Below are 22,779 nucleotides of genomic sequence, written 5' to 3'. Positions count from 1 at the left end.
GGCGGCCATCATTTCCAAGATGGCCGCCGCCATCGCTGTGAACCGACTTATGTCGGTTCACAGCGATGTAAAAGTTAAAATGAATGAAAGCCCCATGCTCTCCACCACCGGAGGTAGCGGAGAGCATGGGGCAGTCATCGGGGACCCCCCTGTTTGGTCCCGGTACAAGCGATCAGCATATATACTATATACCGCTGATCGCTTGTGCCATGTGCATCCAGGCACTTTTTATCCCCTGTCACCATGAATGATTGGTGACAGGGGATAAAAAGTGATGTCCCCCCACCCCCCAAGTCGCCCCCCACCCCCCCTGTCACCCCCGTCCCCCAGTCACCCCCCCTTCCCCATATACTCACCGGATCCACGGAGCTCCTTCTTCCTCGACGTCCTGGCTGGTTATGAAGTGCGCATGCGCTTCACAACCAGCCAACTCTGAAAATTTAAAGTGACAGAGACCAATTTGGTCTCTGTCACTGAACTATGATTACTGAGATAGAAAATATCACAGTAATCATAGTAATACAGTGAAAATGAATATGTAAAGTACAAAAAGTGACAAACATACAAAAAAATAAAACACACACTTTTTATTATAGTAATAATTGCAGTTTACTCCCAAATTACCCCTAACCCCTCCCCAGATTACCCGTAACCACCGCACGTTGCCCGTAACCACCGCACGTTGCCCGTAACCACCGCACGTTGCCCGTAACCACCACAAATTGCCAGTGACCCCCTCCCGATTGCCCGTAACCACCCCAAATTACATGTACCCACCCCAGATTACCTATAAGCACTTTAGTTTATCAGTAACAATCCCAGATTGTCTGTAACCCTTCCAGGTTGCACATAACCCCCCAGGTTCCCCGTAATCATGCCAGATTACATGCAACCCCCCCCAGATTGCACGTAACCACCGCACGTCGCCTCTGACCACCGCACGTCGCCTCTGACCACCGCACGTCGCCTCTGACCACCGCACGTCGCCTCTGACCACCGCACGTCGCCTCTGACCACCGCACGTCGCCTCTGACCACCGCACGTCGCCTCTGACCACCCCACGTCGCCTCTGACCACCGCACGTCGCCTCTGACCACCACACGTCGCCTCTGACCACCACACGTCGCCTCTGACCACCACACGTCGCCTCTGACCACGCCACAGCGCCTCTGACCACCCCAAATTGCCAATGACCCCCTCCAGATTGCGGTGCCCATGCCAGATAACAGGTATCCACCCCAGATTGCCTATAAGAACTTCAGTTTATCCGTAACCACCCCACATTGCCCGTAACCACCCCACGTTGCCCGTAACCACCCCAGATTGTCAGTAAGCACTGCAGGTTGCCCGTAACCACCCCACGTTGCCCGTAACCACCCCAGATTGTCTGTAAGCACTGCAGGTTGCCCGTAACCACCCCACGTTGCCCGTATCCACCCCAGATTGTCTGTAAGCACTGCAGGTTGCCCGTAACCACCCCACGTTTCCTGTAACCATCCCAGATTGTCTGTAAGCACAGCAGATTGCCCGTAACCAGCCCACGTTGCCTGTAACCAGCCCACGTTGCCTGTAACCAGCCCACGTTGCCTGTAACCAGCCCACGTTGCCTGTAACCACCCCACGTTGCCTGTAACCAGCCCACGTTGCCTGTAACCAGCCCACGTTGCCTGTAACCACCCCACGTTGCCTGTAACCACCCCACGTTGCCTGTAACCACCCCACGTTGCCTGTAACCACCCCACGTTGCCTGTAACCACCCCACGTTGCCGTAACCACAGCAGGTTGCCCGTGACCACCACACGTTGCCCATAACCACCCCTCGTTGCCCGTAACCACCCCACGTTGCCTGTAACCACCCCAGGTTGCCGTAACCACAGCAGGTTGCCCGTGACCACCCCATGTTGTCCGTAACCACCCCAGATTACCTGTAACCACCTCAGGTTGCCCATAACCACCCCTGGTTGCCCGTAACAACCCCACATTACCTGTAATCTCATTTTTTTTATTCTATTTTAGTAACTGCGCTATTCTAATAACCATTACTAGCTGCGGTTTTGCTCCAGCAAATTGGCACTCCTTCCCTTCTGAGCCCTGCTGTATGCCCATACAGTGGTTTATGCCCACATATGGGGTACCGTTGTACTCAGGAGAACCTGCGTTACAGATTTTGGGGTACGTTTTCTCTCCTGTTCCTCGTCAAATTGAGAAATTTCAAACTAAACCAACATATTATTGGAAAAATTAGAGTTTTTCATTTTTACTGGCCAATTTTGAATACTTTCCTCTAATACCTGTGGGGTAAAAATGGTCACCACACCCCAAGATGAATTCTTTGAGGGGTGCACTTTCCAAAATGGGGTGACTTTTGGGGGGAATCTATTCTGCTGACACTACAGGGGCACTGCAAACGCACCTGGCGCTCAGAAACTTCTTCGGAAAAATCTGCACTGAAAATGCTAATTGGCGCTCCTTCCCTTCTGAGCCCGGCTGTGTGCCCATGCAGTGGTCTTTGCCCACATATGGGGTACCGTTCTACTCAGGAGAACCTGTTTTACATATATTGGGGTGACATTTCTCTCCTGTTCCTCGAGAAATTGAGAAATTTCAAACTAAAAGAACATATTATTGGAAAAAATCGAGTTTTTCATTTTTACTGTCTACTTTTGAATACTTTCCTCAAACACCTGTGGGGTCAAAATGCTCACCACACCCCAAAATAAATTCTTTGAGGGGTGCACTTTCTAAAATGGGGTGACTTATTGGGAGATTTTACTCTACGGACACTACAGGGGCTCTGCAAACGCACCTGGCGCTCGGAAACTTCTTCAGCAAAATCTGCATTGAAAAAGCTAATTGGCGCTCCTTTCCTTCTGAGCCCTCCTGTGTGCCCATGCAGTGGTTTATGCCCACATATGAGGTACCTTTTCACTTAGGAGAACCTGCGATACAAATTTTGGGGTACTTTTTTCCTCTTGTTCCTCATAAAATTGAGAAATTTCAAACTAAAAGAACATAATATTGGAAAAATTTGAGTTTTTCATTTTTACTGTCTACTTTTGAATACTTTCCTCTAATACCTGTGGGGTCAAAATGGTCACCACACACCAAGATGAATACTTTGAGGGGTGCACTTTCCAAAATGGAGTGACTTATGGCGAGATTTTACTCCGCTGGCACTACAGGGGCACTGCAAACGCACCTGGCGCTCGGAAACTTCTGCAGCAAAATCTGCATTGAAAAAGCTAATTGGCGCTCCTTCCCTTCTGAGCCCTCCTGTGTGCCCATGCAGTGGTTTATGCCCACATATGGGGTACCATTGTACTCAGGAGAACCTGCGTTACAAATTTTGGGGTACTTTTTTCCTCTTGTTCCTCGTGAAATTGAGAAATTTCAAACTAAACGAACATATTATTGGAAGAATTCGAGTTTTTCATTTTTACTGTCTTCTTTTGAATACTTTCCTGTAATACCTGTGGGGTCAAAATGGTCACCACACACCAAGATGAATTCTTTGAGGGGTGTACTTTCCAAAATGGGGTGACTTATGGGGGGTTTTCTCTCTGCTGACACTACAGGGGCACTGCAAACGCACCTGGCGCTCAGAAACTTCTTCAGCAAAATTTGCATTGGAAAAGCTAATTGGCGCTCCCTTCCTTCTGAGCCCTGCTGTGTGCCCATACAGTGGTTTACGCCCACATCTGGGGTACCGTTGTACTCAAGAGAACCTGCATTACAAATTTTGGGGTGCTTTTTGTCTCATATTCCTTTTGAAAATGAGAAACTTTAATCTAAACGTATATATTATTGGAAAATTTTAATTTTCAATTTTTTTACTGCCTAATTGTGAATACTTTCCTCCAGCCCCTGTAGGGTTAAAATGCTCATTATACCCCTAGATTAATTCTTTAAGGTGTGTAGTTTCCAAAATGGGGTCACTTATGGGGGTTTTCAGGATACCAGACTTCTAAATCCATTTAAAAAAAGAACTGGTCCCTAAAAAAATCAGTTTCACGAAAATGTGATAATTTGCTGATACATTTCTAAGCCCCATAACACTCTAAAAAAGTAAAATATGTTTACCAAATTATGCCAGAATAAAGAAGACATATTGGTAATGTGACTTAGTAACTAATTTATGTGCTACGACTTTCTTTTTTTAGAAGCAGAGAATTTCAAAGTTCATAAAATGCAAATTTTTTCAATTTTTCATATTTTGATGTTTTTCACAAAAAACACACAAAATAGTGACCAAATTTTGCCACTAACATAAAGTGCCATATGTCACGAAAAAACAATCTCAGAATCGCTAGCATACATTAAAGCATCACTGAGCTATAAGAGCATAAAGTGAGACAGGTCAGATTTTGCAAAATTAGCCTGGTCATTAAGGCCCAAACTAGCTGCAGCACGAAGGGGTTAACCTTGTGCATAAAAATTTTTTAAAAGAAAAGAAGAAAAATCAACAAAATCATTGTACTGAGAGTTAATCATCCCTTTATGATCATTGGTCTTTTCAGCGATTTTTTTGCATCCTTTGACCATTGTCTGTGTATAAGGTAGGTTTCTAGAGACCATTCTGAATTACTGATTTAGTGAATTCTCAAAAAATAAATAAGGTTCAATATTCAATATAAATCTGGTAATGACCGATTGGCCTCTTTCCACTTGGCACTGGGTCTGAGTAACAGGTCCACCAATCATGGGTAGTTTTACATAGTGTATTCTGGTGTGTTAGGCTGGTGTGTTAGGCTAAGATACATCATCGTCCATACTTTGGGCTGCTCATTGTACAGACCCTTCTTCTATATGAGCAAATCTACTAAAACAAATCACAAAAATGTTGAAATTCTAATTAATATTTTTTTTTGGGGGGGGAGATTAGGATCAAACTGATTCACTCATCTATAGTCATGACACCTCCTAATCAATTGTTGTGCAGTAACAAGAAAAGAAAAAAAATATATATATATATATATATATATCATTCACAGTAGGCTTTTAGGCTTTGTCTTTGAAGCATATATAGCAGTGTGATGACCTACAATGGTTCTGCTTTAACCTGGTTATCCTTTACAAACAGCTTATAAGTAGCTTGACAATGAATGGTGGGGGATGCCGGGTTGCTAGGTAAGATAAGAGGAGGTCAGCTAGTCAGCACAATGAATGTATGCGTGTGAGTGGCAACCACGGATTACTACAATTAATACCAAAGAGGAAAGGGGCAAATATGAGAACTATAGAAGGACTCACTTAGCATATTTACAAATAATGAAATGCAGAGACGTGGTCCTTAACCAGCTGCACAGAAGACATAGAATAAAAGGAGCCAGTCAAAGAGGAAGCAGGAGCCCCCCACCACCACAACCACTATTGTAACCCATAGGAAGCACACAGCTTGTAACAATAATGATACTTATTCAGGGGTAGGTGGCATTGTTACTACTAATAGCAACAATAAACTCTGAATATCACAATGATAAGTCATACTTTATCATTATATACATCAACCTGTCCTAGATTATGAGGGCATCATCATCATCAATGACATTTTCTGAATAAAACTATATATAAGTTAACAGCAGGCGATGTCACTACACTGTATTACTGCTGTTATGACAGCTGTCAAGGAATTCTCCAACACTTACACCAGACATCTGACAAAACACAAGGAAAGTAATGTACTAGAATGAGACATATTCTAGGGTACAGTATGTTCGCACAGCAATTTTTTTTTTACACTTTTTCAGCATCAAAATAATTGTGAAAAACTAAAATAAAATGCAACTCATTGTTTTCATTGGGACTACAAAGCCATAGTTCACACTGAGACCACATGGATATGCTTACGGCCTGTGCTGCTGAGCGGCCATCATCAAAGACTCCATAGATGTTCTCTCTTATGTCACCACACCACTTATTAAATCGAGATTTTTAAATTGCTACCTATAAAAAGTATACAAGTCAATATTCTTGTTTTGGCACCAAAAGAGCTGTATTATTTACATCAAACCATGTCTCCATCACAATGCATACGCTTCCATTGTATCAGCCACAATGCAGTATATGTTGAGCTGCTGCACCATCTAGAGGTCAGAACTGAATTTATAGTAAAATGTAAAGAAACAAAAATAAGCAAGATATACTACTATAACAGGGAGTTGTTAGGGAGGCAAAGGGACGTGGCTCTTAAAAACTTGGTCTTATACACACGTTTCATGTTTCACGGACGTGCGATCCGTGGAAGGCCTGGGGTGGAAATACAGTGCCGCAAATAATCAAGGACTTTACCCACTTCTAGCAGCATATTAACAGATTATGCCGTTCTAGGAGGGGACTTCATGTCAGGCCTTCCAGGGACGCCACATCTGTGAAACACGGAACGTGTGTATAAGGGCTTACATGGATTGTGTCATCGAGACCATCTCTAGGTTAGGCCTCAGTGAGCAAAGAATTCGGCACATGAGACTTCAGTGAACCCTGCACCTATGTAAACTGAACAAGACAAGGACAGGTATTCAGCTTCTTACATGAAAGCAAGCGGAGACCTCAAAAACTGTGAAGAATTCACCAAGTGACTAGAACGTATTCAGAATAGCCTACATATTGTATGGAACATGGGGGGAAACCTCACAAGTCTTGGCCCTGGTAATAATAAATGTATCTGCAATATAGTAGATGTGTAGACAACCTGTATTCTTCTGTTTATTCATCCAACGTCAACTCTATGGCACCATAAAAGTGAGGACTGTATGAAAAACTGCCAGATGTAGGGCTTTCTTATCACTCAGTAGAAACATGAATAGAAGTAACTATTAGGGCAGTATTACACATGGCTGGGCCATATTACTACAGCACAGGGTGCAAAGTGCCATTGTTACCCGTGGCCTAGGGCTCCAATGGTTAAATACACTTTGTACCACTGCAATGTAGTTATGTGTACAGCACTCACACTACAATACTCCTAGGCCTCTGGATAATATAGCCTGGATAGTGACATTCACAGATGAGGTAAATACCTGTATCTAGTAAAGATTTCAGAACAGTAAAAGGATGGGCACTCTCAGATAATTTTACATAGGGAACACATCTACATCCCGATATACAGCAGACTTCCGTAGCAAGGGCTGAAACGCACAAGACTCCCTAAACACTACCATATACATAGAATAAAAACCAGTCTGTGCTCTCTGCAGATGTTACTTTGACGCTTTCAAGAAAAGACAAAATTAGCAAAAAAAAAAATATAGAGAAATTGCTAAACCAGATTTCCTCATCTGTAATGAAACACAGGGCGACATGAGCAGCTTTCTATTAATGGTCTGGATGAAGAGGTGACTGACCTCCCTCCATATCTTTTCTACTAGACAAGGCTACACTCTCCCCAGAGAAGCACTAGAGATCCTGGCTTTCGCTATTTTCCAGCAGCATAGAGAGCGATAACACATGTATTGATCAGAATATAAAGAGATTTAACCTCCATCTGCAGCTAGACCATCAGTAAGAGAGACATAAGAGAAGGAATGTCGGCTCTGTTACAGCAATTGGATTGCATTAACCTGTTGTTCCAGGCTTGTAGCATCTCACACAGTGATTGCTTCTTCACTATAATTGCCTCAAAGACAGATTGCAGCTGTTGTGGGGTGTCCATATTTGAGCACATCATCCTTTCCATCCAGTTCCGAAACTCAACCTCTTCCATCTGAGAAAAAATGTAAAGAAAAGAAAGAAAAAAGAAAATCACTAAATGTGATACAAGAATTTGAGTGCAATAATGAAAGGGTACCTGGGGTGCACTGGGGGCAGTTAAAGGGAACCTGTCACCAAGACAATGCTATCTAATCTATCTCTATCATGTTATAGAACAGGAGGAACTGAGCAGATTGATACTTAGCTGAGAAAAAAGATTTTGTATAACTTGGCATATATTAAAGGAAACCAATCAGTACAGTTGTGCCGATATGGTTCCCAGTATAGATCTACTGTGCAGCTCCCCGAGGCTACCAGCTGCATCTGCAACAGTAGCTTTACAGCGGGGAAAAGGTAGTTTTATGCTGGCGTGCGAAGACAATAGAGGGGAAGACAACTAGTCATCTGGGCGCGGAGTTATCGGTGACTAGTCACGCCCATAAACTTTAGTTGAGGAGATGCCGTGTCTAAGAGGCGGGGCAGAGAGCGTTCGTGCCCAGGTGAAGCGCCGCCTGTGTGGTCCTGGTCTGCGTCTCCCCCTCCTCTGGTTCCGCCTTCTGTCCGCCCTCACAGGCCAAGTTGTTCTTGTGCCTGCGCCAGGCTTGTAACCCCCATCCACGTTGTCTTAGCGACGCGCTTCTGCCTGGCCCGCCTCCCATGTCAGTGTGAGCCGCCTCCCGTTGTCACAGTCCCGTCCCCCTTGTCCGTCTGCGGCCAACACGCCCCCCCCCCCCCGCTTACGCTCCTTGCGTCCGTCCTCTCCTCGCCTTCACATCACATGCTCCGTTGAGCACCGTTGCGCACGTATCCCGCGCGGGCGCAGTGACGCTTTACACTGGCCGGAGAAGACCGTTCGCGTCACTGCACCTGCGCGGGATACGTGCGCTACGGTGCTCAAAGGCGCATGTGATGTGAAGCCGAGGAGAGGACCGACGCAAAGAGCGTAAGCGGGGGGCGTGTTGGCCGCAGACGGACAAGGGGGACGGGACTGGGACAACGGGAGGCGGCTCACACTGACATGGGAGGCGGGCCAGGCAGAAGCGCGTCGCTAAGACAACGTGGATGACGTGCAGCGTGACCCACAACGTGACCTGCAACGTCAGGCAACGGCGCCAGGGGGCTACAAGCACGGTACAGGCGCAAGAACAACTTGGCCTGTGAGGGCGGACAGAGGGCGGAACCAGAGGAGGGGGAAGACGCAGACCAGGACCACACAGGCGGCGTTTCACCTGGGCACGAACGCTCTCTGCCCCGCCTCTTAGACACGGCATCTCCTCAACTAAAGTTTATTTTTCAGCCGAACGAAACCTCTACCAGCATTCCGAAACATACCAGAAGAATGGACTTCACATGAGCTACAAACAGGTATAAGTGGTTGGGGGGGGGGGGGCAACAGTGGGTACAGAGTCGCTTTAAAAGGCGAAAAAATGTTTCTTTCAAAATAACTGGTATCAGAGGGCTATATAGATTTGTAATTGGTTTCTTTTTAAAATTCTCAAGTCTTCCAGTACTTATCAGCTGCTGTATGTCCTGCAGGAAGTTGTGTATTTTACCCACTCTGATACAGTGCTCTCTGCTGCCAACTCTGTCTATGTCAGGAATTGCCCAGCGCAGGAGAGGTTTTCTATGGGGATTTATAACTGCTTTGGACAGTTCCTGTCAGGGACAGAGGTGGCAGCAGAGATCACTGTGACAGACTGTAAAAAAATACAACACTTCCTGCAAGACATACAGCAGCTCATAAGTACTGGAAGACTTGAGATTCTTAAATAAAAGTATATTACAAACCTATATAAATTTCAGTTGATTTAAAAAAAAATTTTTTGCCAGAGTTAACCGAACTAAACCTATGATATCATATTGGCCAGCTCTGGTAAAATGCCTCTACCTGGTGGATGTTACCATAAGAGATGAGCGAACCTCGAGCATGCTCGAGTCGATCCGAACCTGATCATTCTGCATTTGATTAGCGGTGGCTGCTGAAGTTGGATAAAGCCCTAAGGCTATGTAGAAAACATGGATATAGTCAATGACTATATCCATGATTTCCACATAGCCTTAGGGCATTATCCAAGTTCAGCAGCCATTGCTAATCAAATGCAGAACGATCAGGTTCGGATCGACTCGAGCATGCTCCAGGTTCGCTCATCTTTAGTCACCATCCATAGAAAAAATAGCAGCTGTATGCGTATAAAGTGATCGAACAGGTGAAGGATACGTCATGGGCTGAATCTGACTATAGGGAAATTTTCTCTCTCTATATATATATTTTTACCTTTTTCTTGCATCTAGGGGAAAAAGGATAATTTAGATGCATACACAGTACAGAAATGCCTAGCACTGTGATAAGATTGATTTGGATTAATAAGACGATGCTAAATATCCGGTGACATGTAAAGTAATATGCACACGGTATAATAAGCATATACATTATGTATAATATTCACATGCATTATGTATAATATGCCATCATTCTGGCAAACGCTGCAGGATATTCAACAGACAGGGAAAGTCTCACAGCTTATAAAACTATAATGTTAAAACTGAGGCTCACACATGATATATGAAGAACACTAAATGCTACATACATATAATCCATCAACCCCAATGACTGCAAAGCCTCCTGTGCACCGTCCCCATGTGTGCTACTGACCTCAGTACACTGAAAATAGCCTGATCAAAGGATCTTTTAAGTTGCTACATTGTGATCCCTCATGAGATTGCAGCAAATGCCCAAAAGTAAGGAAAAGTACAGCCGTTCTATATTATCTAATGAAATAAAATAGAACAGAATAACTGTGCAGAGCAGTGACTCTCTCAGTACATTTCCTTCATTATTAGGGTTACAGTATGTACTGACATCTCATACCACATTTATCTTGTTCCTATTACCTCTTTCTTTGCAAACAGATCTTCCATCTTTTCCTCTCTGGTCTTATTAAAGGTGTCAGTCTTTAGGGAGGTTAGTCGGTCGTCCACTGCGGCATATACCTGAGTCACTCTGGCAGAAACCACGGAGAAGAAACACATGAAATGGCACAGATTGTCAAGACGAACCATAATCCTATTAACGACTGGGCCAGATGAGTGACGCTAAATGTGACCTTTTTGGCACACTACATTCCAAAGTATTTTTTTTAAATCAGTATCGATACATTATTTGGCCATGTTTACACAACGTAAGTTCCAAACTAATCACGGCCGTTGTTGCAACAGCCGTGATTGGTACGGAACTTACGTTGTGCTGCAGGCCAAGGGAATTTTGGCGGGAGTGTATACACATTGTATACACTCCGGCTGGGATCCCTAGTGGCGCCGTAAAAAACCCTGTCAGTGCACACAATGGAGCAAGCGGCTCCGGCCGCATACTCCAGAGTGTGGAGTGGGGAGTTCTGATGCGGGCGTGCTTGGATGCGCCCGCATCAGAACTGTGCGGCACTAAAGATCATCCGGCTGGTACTGCAGTACTGGCCGGGATGATCTTTTGTGAACATAGCCTTTCTTTTATTTTCTCAAGCAATGAGAATGCTTGAGAAAGGCCCTTATAATATTTATTAAGGCCGAAACGCGTTGCAAATATACTTCTCATGGCTGGACTAGATGTTTTGTGGATAAACAAAGCTGGCGTGTACGGCTGTATACACATTACAGTACTCCTGCGCTGATCCAAGTGGTACGGGGTTCCTATTATGGTCCTGTAACCGGCTGGTTAGTACATTTGCAGATTTCTTTCCCACCTCTGGTGGTGACGCCCCGGAATAGCTACGGAGTACTATTTCATATGCCATCGATAGAATTGTGCCTAATCTTGCACAACTCCACCAGGTGAGTGGATTCCTGTAGTTGCCGACTACCACACACCTGACCTTCACCTACTGCACAAGGAAGCGCCTCTTTCTTCTCCCCTTCTCTCATTACAAATAAACAGCAAATCCCACATATTGCCTTTAACTTGCACACAATGACATAAAAAAACAAGAAGAAGTCTGAACCTGCTTAAATGTTCCCATTCTCATTGTAATTGTTGTACTACACGGCTGAGCTTACTTTCATTAGAGCCGTCAATCCAAGTCCTTCAGGGCCCTCGTGCTTATTCCCTAAAGCCGATGTTAGAACTGTGGAATAATTGTTTCTATTGAGCTAAATGGAGCCTGCTTGTATTTATAGACAGAAGAAAGGTGCTCCTGGAAAAGCTTCTATACTCCTTACTTCTAGGAAGTGTTTGTGCTAGGGTTCAACTCCTCAGTAACCCCCCACAAATTACACAACAATAATACATAGCTGCTTTCTTCTAGCCAACCAAATGTTCCTCTATTTAACCATTTGTGTGACTAGCTTACACAATTCACTGATTTCTAAGAGTACTATGGAAAGTACCGTATTTTCTCACTTCTAAATTATATTTTATAGAGACTAATTTAGAAGTGGGCGACTAGCTGCAGCTGGGAAGCCCTGCTGCAGTCAGACAGGGGTTAACTCAAGCAGGAGGTGGCGATGGTGGAGGTCCAGGAAAGCATGCAGTGTGGTCCCCCGCACCGCCCTATCCCCTCTGAGCTGGGCCCCCATTGGAAAAAAAAAAAAAAAAAACATGAACTCTCACTGACGATTGGCTGCTGGGAGAACTTTGGGTGAATGACAGAGGCTGCGGGGACTTCCAGCACAGAGCACCGGGAAAATCACAGAGGAGATGCGTAGCTGCTGGGAATGGGTGACAGGTGGTTTATTTATTTTTTTTTTTGTTTCCTGCGGAAGGAGGGGGTTGCGAGGCAGGCAGTGTCGCTAATAGTGATCAACACATACGGTGGGGATGCAGCAGTCTTTGGAACCCCCCTCTGCCGTATGCTGCGACATATCCGGCATATAAGACGACCAACTTTTCTTTTTATTATTTCAACATATTTAAAATTTTATTGAAGTTTTTCAATGACCCCGACTTTTGAGCAGATTTTCCGGGGTTAAAAAGTCATCTTGTATGATGGAAAATACGGTAAGTTTGTGCACTGCAGGTATTTGCCTCGTTTACATATAAAGATTAAAATAAATGTACAAAAAATATGAGGCGATGCCCACACTTACTTCTGGGAGAAATCCTTTAAGTCTTGGATAATGGACACCTTTGCTGGAGTGTGCTGCTTGATGTATATTTTTGGCATCGGGACACAAACTTCAAGTAGTCTAATGGAGGAGTAGCTAAATAAGAGAGATGGATGTTAATAACCAACTATGCATCCACATAAAGTAGAAAGCAAACCTCTGAATACATAGCACCAGCGGCAAGTGCGCCAGATTAATTTCTTGTTAGAGAAAACAAAAGAACAGTTTTCATAATAATAATCTTCATCACCCATCTGTCTTCCCGACCCTCTCCCCCAACATGGATGTTTCCTCTTGAGCTTTAGTAGAGATTATAAAATATGGTTCTTTCTACAAGATTAGTCTTTTGATCAACTACAACAGAAATCTACTAAATAGTGACTTCTACAAACAACCTCACATCCAGCATATTATCATTGAAAGATAAATATATACATATACCGATCTACCAAAAATTGCTGCAAAACTTGGCAGGCAGGTTAGTCGTGCCATGATCCATGTTTTCCTGGCAGCTCTAGGGTGGCCTCCAAATTCTCCAGCCGCTGGGAGTCAAATGCTAAGCATTCAGGTTTGGAGGACACTGCCAAATCTGAACAGCTTGGCAAGTCGGCTCAACACTGTGAGAGATAGCTGACTGGTAGACATGCATCCTCGATGCACTGGGCATTTTGCCAATTTGACAAACTTTGTCATTGGCTGCATCACTGCCCATCATCTAGGCCATTCTTGCTAAGAATAAGGCTGCTGTGGTTAAGTGAGGGCATACACAATGCAAACAGACGCAGGACAGCCCAGACTGACCACCAGTAAAGAGAATTTTTTGATCCTCCAACAAGTAAAAACAGATCCAAAAGCTTCCTTCCTTCCACCATCCAGACACACTGCCCCGGCTGCTGGGGTGATAATCTGATGAGGAGCCCTAGGATACAACAGTTGGTCACCCCTAACAGTGATAGTAGGGACACTAGTAGCTTACAATAGATGCAGGACATCCTACCGCCACCTGTGTACACTCTAAGGAGTGCTTGTCCACATACAGGCTTCCAAGGAATATCGTCACCAGATAGCAGTGCTTCCTTGGGTGTTCAGCTAGCTAGATTTATCACCAATCATTCATTTATAGGAAGAGCTGGGTTGCCAGGTACTAGAGGTTCATTTAAATACAATTACGATTAATAGTTTAAACTTCTTGGTGCTTTATTGTTTTTTTTCCCATGAGTGTATTATCCCATATACTACAGAATATGTCTCTTCCCAAAAGCTGCTGTATGTCCTGCAGAAAGTGGTGTATTCTTACCAGTCTGGAGAGCATCAGAGGTTTCCTATGGGGATTTGCTACTGCTCTGGACAGTTCCTGACATGAATATAGGGCTGGACGATTAATCAAATTAATTCGATTAATTCGCCTAGATTTCGAGAATCCATCCCAATTCCTTTGAAAAGAAAAAACAAATGCCCTCCGACCTGCAGGGGGAGCAGTGGCGCTCCAGGCAAGCTGCTCCTCCTGCAGGCCAGAGTAGGACCACACAAAGCGTTCTCCGCCTACCTACATACACGATCACTGCCCGCACCCGGAGGTCTGTCGCCGCCCCCCAGCCTGCACCCGGAAGTCCGCCGCCAGCCCCCACCCCACACCCGGAGGTCCGCCCCTAAATCTACTCCCATTAATGCTCTACTACTACTACCCCCAAAACTGCTCTACTACCATTGCTACTGTTACCCCCACTCCTAATACTTCTACTACTCCCAAAACTGCAACTCCCTTTATCTACTAATACACCCCTTAACTTCTATGCTTTTACTGTTACTAAACCCCTTATCCACTAAGCCTCTCCCTCTACACCCATCATAATTAGCAAAAAAAAAAAAAAAAAATTAAAAAAATTAAAATCGAGAAAAAAAAAATAAAAAAAAAATAAAATAAAAAAATAAATCGAGATTTTAGTTTTTTGCCCATATCGCCCAGCCCTAGACAGAGGTATCAGTAAAAAGCGCTGTATCAGACTGGAGAGAATACACCACTTGGTGGCATCTGTACACTGGCCAATTCTAAACACAACTACATCCCCAATTATAGGAGGGTGTTCACACTTATGCAGAAAGAAATTTTAATAACTTGGCTTGATCTGATTACTTTTTTTTTACATGATGAAAACCTAGTATTTTATTATTTAGGATGTTCCCTGAAGAAGCATTAATTAGCAAAATGTGCGTTGGGACAGCTCTAGTTCGTGCAATAATATGTTATATATGGTATTACAAGAATCTTTTGGTGTTTTTGCTTTTCTAGTGGTATGATTAGAAACCGGAGTGAAGTAGTATATGTACTTAAAGGACTTTAGATCATTATTCCTCTAAGCACCCTTAGGGTACAAACCCACTTGACGTATTTGCTGCGTGAATCAGTCTTAAAAATAAGCAGGCAAAACGCAGGTTGGCTTTATACAATTGTTCTGCGTTAAAATACGCAATTGCGTATTTTTGAAGCGTGAAGCTACATGCGTTTTTCGCACAGGTTGTTAACAACTGATGCTTTGCTAACAACAAGCTTCACGCTTCAAAAATACGCAATTGCGTATTTTAACGCAGAACAATCGTATAAAGCCAACCTGCATTTTGCCTGCTTATTTTTAAGACTGATTCACGCAGCAAATACGTCAAGTGGGTTTGTACCCTTAGACATATTTTCCCTTGCACAAACTGAGATATTATTGTTTTGTTATGTGGGCTTTTTTAACATTTGTAAGTAGTATACTATAGTTTATATGTATTTACCTATGTTTTTATAAAATCATGTGAATATAAGGAACATTATTGTTTATAAACTATGCCGATAGTGTTTTTCTGTGTATATGGTTTATAAGTGGATTGTTTGAACTCAGGATAGAGTGACATCTGGTGGTACCGGGAATATTATCCTTGTTTCTTTCTATTATTATTATTATTATTATACTCTCTCCATCCCGAACCTTTCTTGCATTTAATTTTAAAAAGATGTGTAGCCTTTTTATATCCACTGTATGTTTCGCTTCCCTATATTCTCACCAACTGAGTACAGACCATCTTACCTGAAGGAAGCTACCATCTGGTTGTATGAGAAGTACTGGTGGTAGTTGTGGTGAATGCTATGACCACAGGGTTCAGCATTGGCTCTTCGGGTATACTGATTGCCATAAAACCGAAGCTCTAAATATTTAGCAAATGACATAGACCAGGATTCATTGGATAATGGTACAACAGGGGTTACCTGTAGGAAGAAAGCGATGACTTGAGAATGACAGAAACAGGGGACTATTCTTATTATTATTAGAAAAAAAAAAAAAAAAAAAACATAGGAAAGAGCTGTAAACGCATAAAATAGTGAGAGGAGGGGAAAAAAACCCTCTAAATTCCCAGCCGCCAGAACTCCAAAGTTTCCTAGCAAGCCAGCCATTGTTCATGTGGCACTAAAGTTACTCAGGTCTTGCATATCTATGTTTGCATGTATGGAATATGATCACTGAGACTAGTGATTGGCTGCAGCATTTTATGAACAAGTTTTTTTTAATTTTTTATTATTACTGCAGTCCATTGAAACCCATATTTACATTTAAGAATACCTGTTGGCAGATCCTACACCAGGAATATGTAAGAATGGTGTGCTGGTAGCCAGGGACAGGAGAGTCCAGCTCTTTAAGTATAATCTGAACACAGCCATTTCCGTGAACAAATCGCCTTATGTGGTGCACCATTGGTGTGTCACAGAATACGCTGGGACACTGATATGAAGGTCTGTAGAAGAGCAAAAAGGCAATGATATTAATCAGAATCAGCATAATGTCCACTATTACACAAAAGTAACATAAAATAATCCATGCAATAAGACCAAGGTGGTATTCTCCTATTCCCCTGTGTTAATAATCTATTACATTTTAGTACAAAATGAAAAGGATCAGTCAGATGAGGTATCTACACTTTGACCTGGTCTCTTCCACGGAATACAACAGTCAGAAGTAAAGTCCCTCTCAATACGATGCTGCTAACATGTGGAACAGACTGATTAAGTAGTGAAATAAGAAGAAAATAAGAGAAGGGGCAATACAGAAGCCAAGAGCAGAGGACAGGTCGCCCCAGAGGTTACTAGTTACAAAACAAAAGTACTGCAAAGCTGGTCATACACATTAAGATGACAGACGGCCAAATGCTTGACCCCCACAAACCTGCACATTTAGCCAAACCTGCAAGGTTTCTTAACAGGAAGGGGAGAGGAAGCAGCCTCCAGATCTACAGTATCTCAGAGAATAACCAATGTGCCCGCAATTCTTTATCTTTATGGTAATAGCTGAATGGCAAGCATCCCATTCACTTCTAATTGTTACGTCTGGGAAAATTTTGTCTCTGTTCCCCAATAACCAATTTTTCCAGGGAAAAGAATGAGATACAATAACAATCAGACTATGCCAAACAGAATACAAAATGTCTGGCTGTCTCCATACATAAATCATCATCAGATCCAGATAAAAGTCTAACATGTATGACCAGCCAACAATTAAACTTACATCCCTAAATACATGGGGGCACAGCTAACCAAAGATGTAAAATAAAGGAATCAAACGACACTCACCACTTTTGCAGTGTATTAATATTCAACCATAATATACCAAAAGAACACTGAATGAGCATAACTTCCTTAATTCAAAAATATTCCTTTATTAGTAAAAATATAAAGTGAAGATGTCATACATAAAAAATGAGGGAAAAGGTGATGACAGTACAAAAAACCAGGGGATACAGAAACAACTATGGGTCAAAAGACTATTTGTGTAGATGTATTCCATATACAAAGGGCGCAAATAAGTTAATATAATAAATAACAAAATCCCAATAAGTCTATCATACAAGGTGCATCAATACACATTATAACTCATTCTCTAGACACAAATGGGATTTGTAAACATAACACACATAAATTTGCCACCAGGGAATTGCGAGTGCGGGTGAGGGAACATGTCAGAGGAATCATAGCAGCCAAAGAAACGCAAGAAGTGGATCAATTGAAAACAATCCCTCGTCACTTTAAATTATACCACCAAAGTGATCCCAGGACGTTCAGAGTTAGGGGGATTGAGAAAGTGCAGGTCGGCATCAGAGGGGGCAATGCAAGACGAATTTTGGCACAAAAGGAATGCCGTTGGAAAACAATTTTAGGTACAATGACACCATCAGGCTTAAACGAACAATGTAGTTTTGCGCCGTTCCTATAAACCTATTACTTTGTTCTGTTTTTTAATTATGTTTGTCCCTTTTGTTTTTATGCAGTTTTTAACGTGTATGAATTGATTTGATTGGATCTATCTATGGGTCTCCGTGGAGGAAAAATTCTGTGGGGGTTGTGTGAAGTGAGCGGAGGGAAAGAGGAAGAAAGGAGAAGAAGATAACATAATTTTAAATTTTTTTTTTTTTTTTTTTTTTTTGTGCGTTTTTAATGCGTTTTTTATAGATTTTCTCTTTTTTATCTATTTTGGCACCAATCACTATTTGCCATATATTTATTATTACACCTGCATATTTATTTGTATTGATATGTATTCATTGCACTTGCACTTTTAGCATTGGCACTGATATTTGTATGTGGAGTAACATTTTTCACAATTATTTCGTTGCACTTTGGTATTTCACAAGTATCTGTCTATTTGGCAGTCTTAATTACTTTAGTATTGTACACAATCTCTTGTAGATAACGCATGATATATAGTGTAATTATTTTTCATTATTATTTTTCCTTGGAAGATAGTTATCTTCCTTTAGTGTAGCTCCTTTCCTCCTCCCTCCCCCCTCCCCTCCCCTCTTCCTTACATTCTGGCTCACGGAGTACGCTTGCTTCGGGCGGGCTGGGCGGATGTGACATAAGCACGGTCTCAACATTGGTTGTGCGCATGCGCGGACATTTTCTGTTCGCGCGTGCGCACATCCATTGAGTATCGGAGCGGATGTGACGTTGCCGGCCGATGACCGGAAGCATGCGTCGGCGTTCCGGAAGCCCATTGACACCTGCAATAAGGGATAGGAGTATAAATATAGCAGGCACATGCAATAGAATATGCCCCTTGATAAAGTGGTCATCTGCGAAACGCGCGTCGGGGTGTGCCAGGGGAACAGCAATATGGGTAAGACTGGTTAATCTGCATTTTTAAACATCTCACAGTAATTTCTTTCGGGCTGGTGGCAAATTTATGTGTGTTATGTTTACAAATCCCATTTGTGTCTAGAGAATGAGTTATAATGTGTATTGATGCACCTTGTATGATAGACTTATTGGGATTTTGTTATTTATTATATTAACTTATTTGCGCCCTTTGTATATGGAATACATCTACACAAATAGTCTTTTGACCCATAGTTGTTTCTGTATCCCCTGGTTTTTTGTACTGTCATCACCTTTTCCCTCATTTTTTATGTATGACATCTTCACTTTATATTTTTACTAATAAAGGAATATTTTTGAATTAAGGAAGTTATGCTCATTCAGTGTTCTTTTGGTATATTTTGGTAGTTCATTGAGTTTTCCTTGTAATATTGGTACTGATTGATATGCAGGATATATTGTTTTGCACATGTGACTTATTTAGTATTTACCTGCAAATTGGAATTATTTTTTGTATTAATATTCAACCATGCAGGATATTTTCCATGTTAGCAGATATTGGAGAGGTGGATTGGCGTCCACACTGTCTGCTAACATGGGAAATAGTGGCGAGTGCCTTTCGATTCCCTTATTTTTACATTTGTTACTTGGACTATACATTCACAGAAAGTAGCACCCCACTATGTATGAAATTGCAACTCCAAGCAAACATAGTGCTTTTTTCCATTAAGATTGGTGCTGATTCTGTCTTTTTATTTGCTAGCAACCCAAAGATGAACTCCTCTAACTCTGGATCAGAGCAAGATATCCAAGAAATTCCATTATTACTTTATGTGGGTTATATCTCTTTGTAAAACTATATACTCAGCATGTACACTTATTTCAAATAAGTTATTATGCACAAAAGTAACTTAGAAAACTGATAATGTCTAATCTAAAACATCAACTCACCTAAAGCAGTATCTTTCCAGGAAAACCCCCAATGTCAGATCATTCTTACCATAGAACTCCATTGTAACAATCCTGTATAGAAAAAGAAAACAAGACCATCATGACTTTTTTTTGCTCGTGCTCATAGTGGCACTTTTTGCATTCTATAAGCATACTCAGATTAGGACCTTCATCTATTATGAACATGGCGTGAAGGATAGAGACTACGGGCTATTTACACTGTAACCTGCTAGAAACCAAGGAACAGATCTAGCACTTCTGAAATATGCATGAAATACGCTGATGCATTCTGATGTACAGTCTTACTAACATCATCTGAAATCCATGCCAAACCTGTTTGCAGTCATGTAAAAATAAATAAAAAAAAGATATTTAATTGTAGCAAATTTTGCCTTCTGCACTGAAGTCAATGGGAAAAATCCAGAATAAATTATTGCACAGATTATATGCATATTCTTTCTTCAGTGCATGGATGAGATTTCTACATATGCCATCTATCTGCTGATCCAGTATTATGCTGAGGATTTTTCTGGAGCAGGACCATCAGAGCTCCAGGCCCTCACAAACTCATAACTCTACAGGGGCCCGCGCTAAGCTCCCTACTAGAGATTAGAGATGCACGATGCACCGAAATATCGATACTACTATCGATATTTCGGGCCAAAAAACGATTCGGTACCAGGATTTCCTGGTATCGATACTTTATATTAAGCTGCCTAATAACGCAGCTTAATATAAAGTATAGAGCAGAGAACACGGCCGGCGGCTAGCTAAGCGCCGGCCATGTTCTCTGTGTGCTGCCCTCGGCCCCCTGCCGTCACTTCCTCCTCCTCCGCCCGCCCCTTCCTCCGCTCACTGCAGGGAGAAGTTATAGCCGGCACACAGCGATCGCTAGTGCCGGCTATATAACTGTGCAGAAGCCGCTGTCACAACTGACAGCGGCCTCTGACCCATAATGAGCCTCTCCAGAAGCAGTGGGGGTCGGCTACTATGTGTAACAGACCCCCCGCTGTTAATCACCCGCAGCCTGTCACACCTCAGCCTCCTGTCCCCCCCTGTCATGCAGCCGTCCATCCCCGGCGCTGTTCCTATGCATATTCATGTGTGCACACTCTGGGTGGCTGCGCTTCCTGACCGGCCTGAGTGTGCACACATGAATATGCACGGAGGAACGGAGACCTGACAGCTGGGAGCTTCCCGGAGCTGAGGGGAGGGGGGATTTGTAAAGGGAGTTTAAGGTGGAACAGACAGCCTGAATCTTGGCCAGCAGCAAAGGTTAATCTTCCTGGTGCCCGAGGTTCAGGCTGTCTGTTCCACCTTAAACTCCCTTTACAAATCCCCCCTCCCCTCTGCTTTGACAAGCCTCATGCTTTGAGTGGTACCGCAGTGAGTGAGAGCAGGGGATGTGTGCAGACATTGCAAACATCCCTGCCCTCTGGTGTGCCCCCCCCCCACATCCCTGCCCTCTAGTGTGCCCCCCCCCCCCACATCCCTGCCCTCTAGTGTGCCCCCCCCCCCAACATCCCTGCCCTCTGGTGTGCCCCCCCCCCACATCCCTGCCCTCTGGTGTGTCTCCCCCCCCCCCACATCCCTGCCCTCTGGTGTGCCCCCCCCCCACATCCCTGCCCTCTGGTGTGCCCCCCCCCCACATCCCTGCCCTCTAGTGTGCCCCCCCCCACATCCCTGCCCTCTAGTGTGCCCCCCCCCCACATCCCTGCCCTCTGGTGTGCCCCCCCCCACATCCCTGCCCTCTGGTGTGCCCCCCCCCCACATCCCTGCCCTCTGGTGTGCCCCCCCCCCACATCCCTGCCCTCTAGTGTGCCCCCCCCCCCACATCCCTGCCCTCTGGTGTGCCCCCCCCCCACATCCCTGCCCTCTAGTGTGCCCCCCCCCACACATCCCTGCCCTCTAGTGTGCCCCTAACATTCCTGCCCTTAAACCCCTGCCCTCTGGTGTGCCCCCCCCCACACACATCCCTGCCCTCTGGTGTGCCCCCCCACCCCCCCATCCCTGCCCTCTAGTGTGCCCCTAACCATCCTGCCCTTAAACCCCTGCCCTCTGACAGGAACTGACCTGCCAGGCAGAGTAACCCTCTCTTGTCTGTCCAGACCTGGCAGCCTTCACCAGCTCCCTGCAGTGTGGGGGTTGTAGTCTGTACCCAGTGGCGGATTAAATGTACCCTGGGCCCTGGACTGTTCACCCAACCTGGATCCCCCCCCCCCCGTCAATCCGCCCACTACTGCCCCCCCCCCCATGCTGTCCCCAATAAACACAATGTTTGGTCCCTTGCTGCACAGAGGATGTCAGGAGAGGAGGGGGCTGATCTTATAGGGGAGGTCACAGCAGCACAGAGGATGTCAGGAGAGGAGGGGGCTGATCTTATAGGGGAGGTCACAGCGTCACAGCAGCACAGAGAATGTCAGGAGAGGAGGGGGCTGATCTTATAGGGAGGTCACAGCGTCACAGCAGCACAGAGAATGTCAGGAGAGGAGGGGGCTGATCTTATAGGGAGGTCACAGCAGCACAGAGGATGTCAAGAGAGGAGGGGGCTGATCTTATAGGAGAGGTCCCAGCAGCCCAGAGGATGTCAGGAGAGGAGGGGGCTGATCTTATAGGAGAGATCACAGCAGCACAAAGGATGTCAGGAGATGAGGGGGCTGATACTATAGGGGAGGACACAGCAGCACAGAGGATGTCAGGAGAGGAGGGGGCTGATACTATAGGGGAGGTCCCAGCAGCACAGAGGATGTCAGGAGAGGAGGGGGCTGATCTTATAGGGGAGGTCACAGCAGCACAGAGGATGTCAGGAGAGGAGTGTGCTGATCGATAGGGGAGGTCACAGCAGCACAGAGGATGTCAGGAGAGGAGTGTGCTGATCGAAGGAGGAGGTCACAGCAGCACAGAGGATGTCAGGAGAGGAGGGG

The 22,779-nt window shown here is 44.2% G+C and overlaps 1 protein-coding gene across 3 annotated transcripts in view; it reads right to left on the bottom strand.

Annotated features, from left to right (window-relative positions):
• Positions 1 to 22,779, bottom strand: part of PIKFYVE (phosphoinositide kinase, FYVE-type zinc finger containing) — a 151,725-nt gene that overhangs the window by 74,829 nt on the left and 54,117 nt on the right. For all 3 annotated transcript variants that reach the window (XM_069983502.1, XM_069983504.1, XM_069983503.1), the window contains 6 exons: positions 19,856 to 19,927; positions 16,380 to 16,551; positions 15,849 to 16,027; positions 12,763 to 12,876; positions 10,579 to 10,687; positions 7,557 to 7,699 (listed from right to left, as the gene is read on the bottom strand). In XM_069983502.1, the coding sequence (XP_069839603.1) occupies positions 7,557 to 7,699; positions 10,579 to 10,687; positions 12,763 to 12,876; positions 15,849 to 16,027; positions 16,380 to 16,551; positions 19,856 to 19,927 (789 nt within the window). The remainder of the gene's footprint in view (positions 1 to 7,556; positions 7,700 to 10,578; positions 10,688 to 12,762; positions 12,877 to 15,848; positions 16,028 to 16,379; positions 16,552 to 19,855; positions 19,928 to 22,779) is intronic.

The sequence above is a fragment of the Dendropsophus ebraccatus genome, chromosome 9 (assembly GCF_027789765.1).
Source record: "Dendropsophus ebraccatus isolate aDenEbr1 chromosome 9, aDenEbr1.pat, whole genome shotgun sequence".
Lineage (NCBI taxonomy): Eukaryota > Metazoa > Chordata > Amphibia > Anura > Hylidae > Dendropsophus > Dendropsophus ebraccatus.
This window is presented reverse-complemented; position numbering and strand designations above follow the sequence as displayed.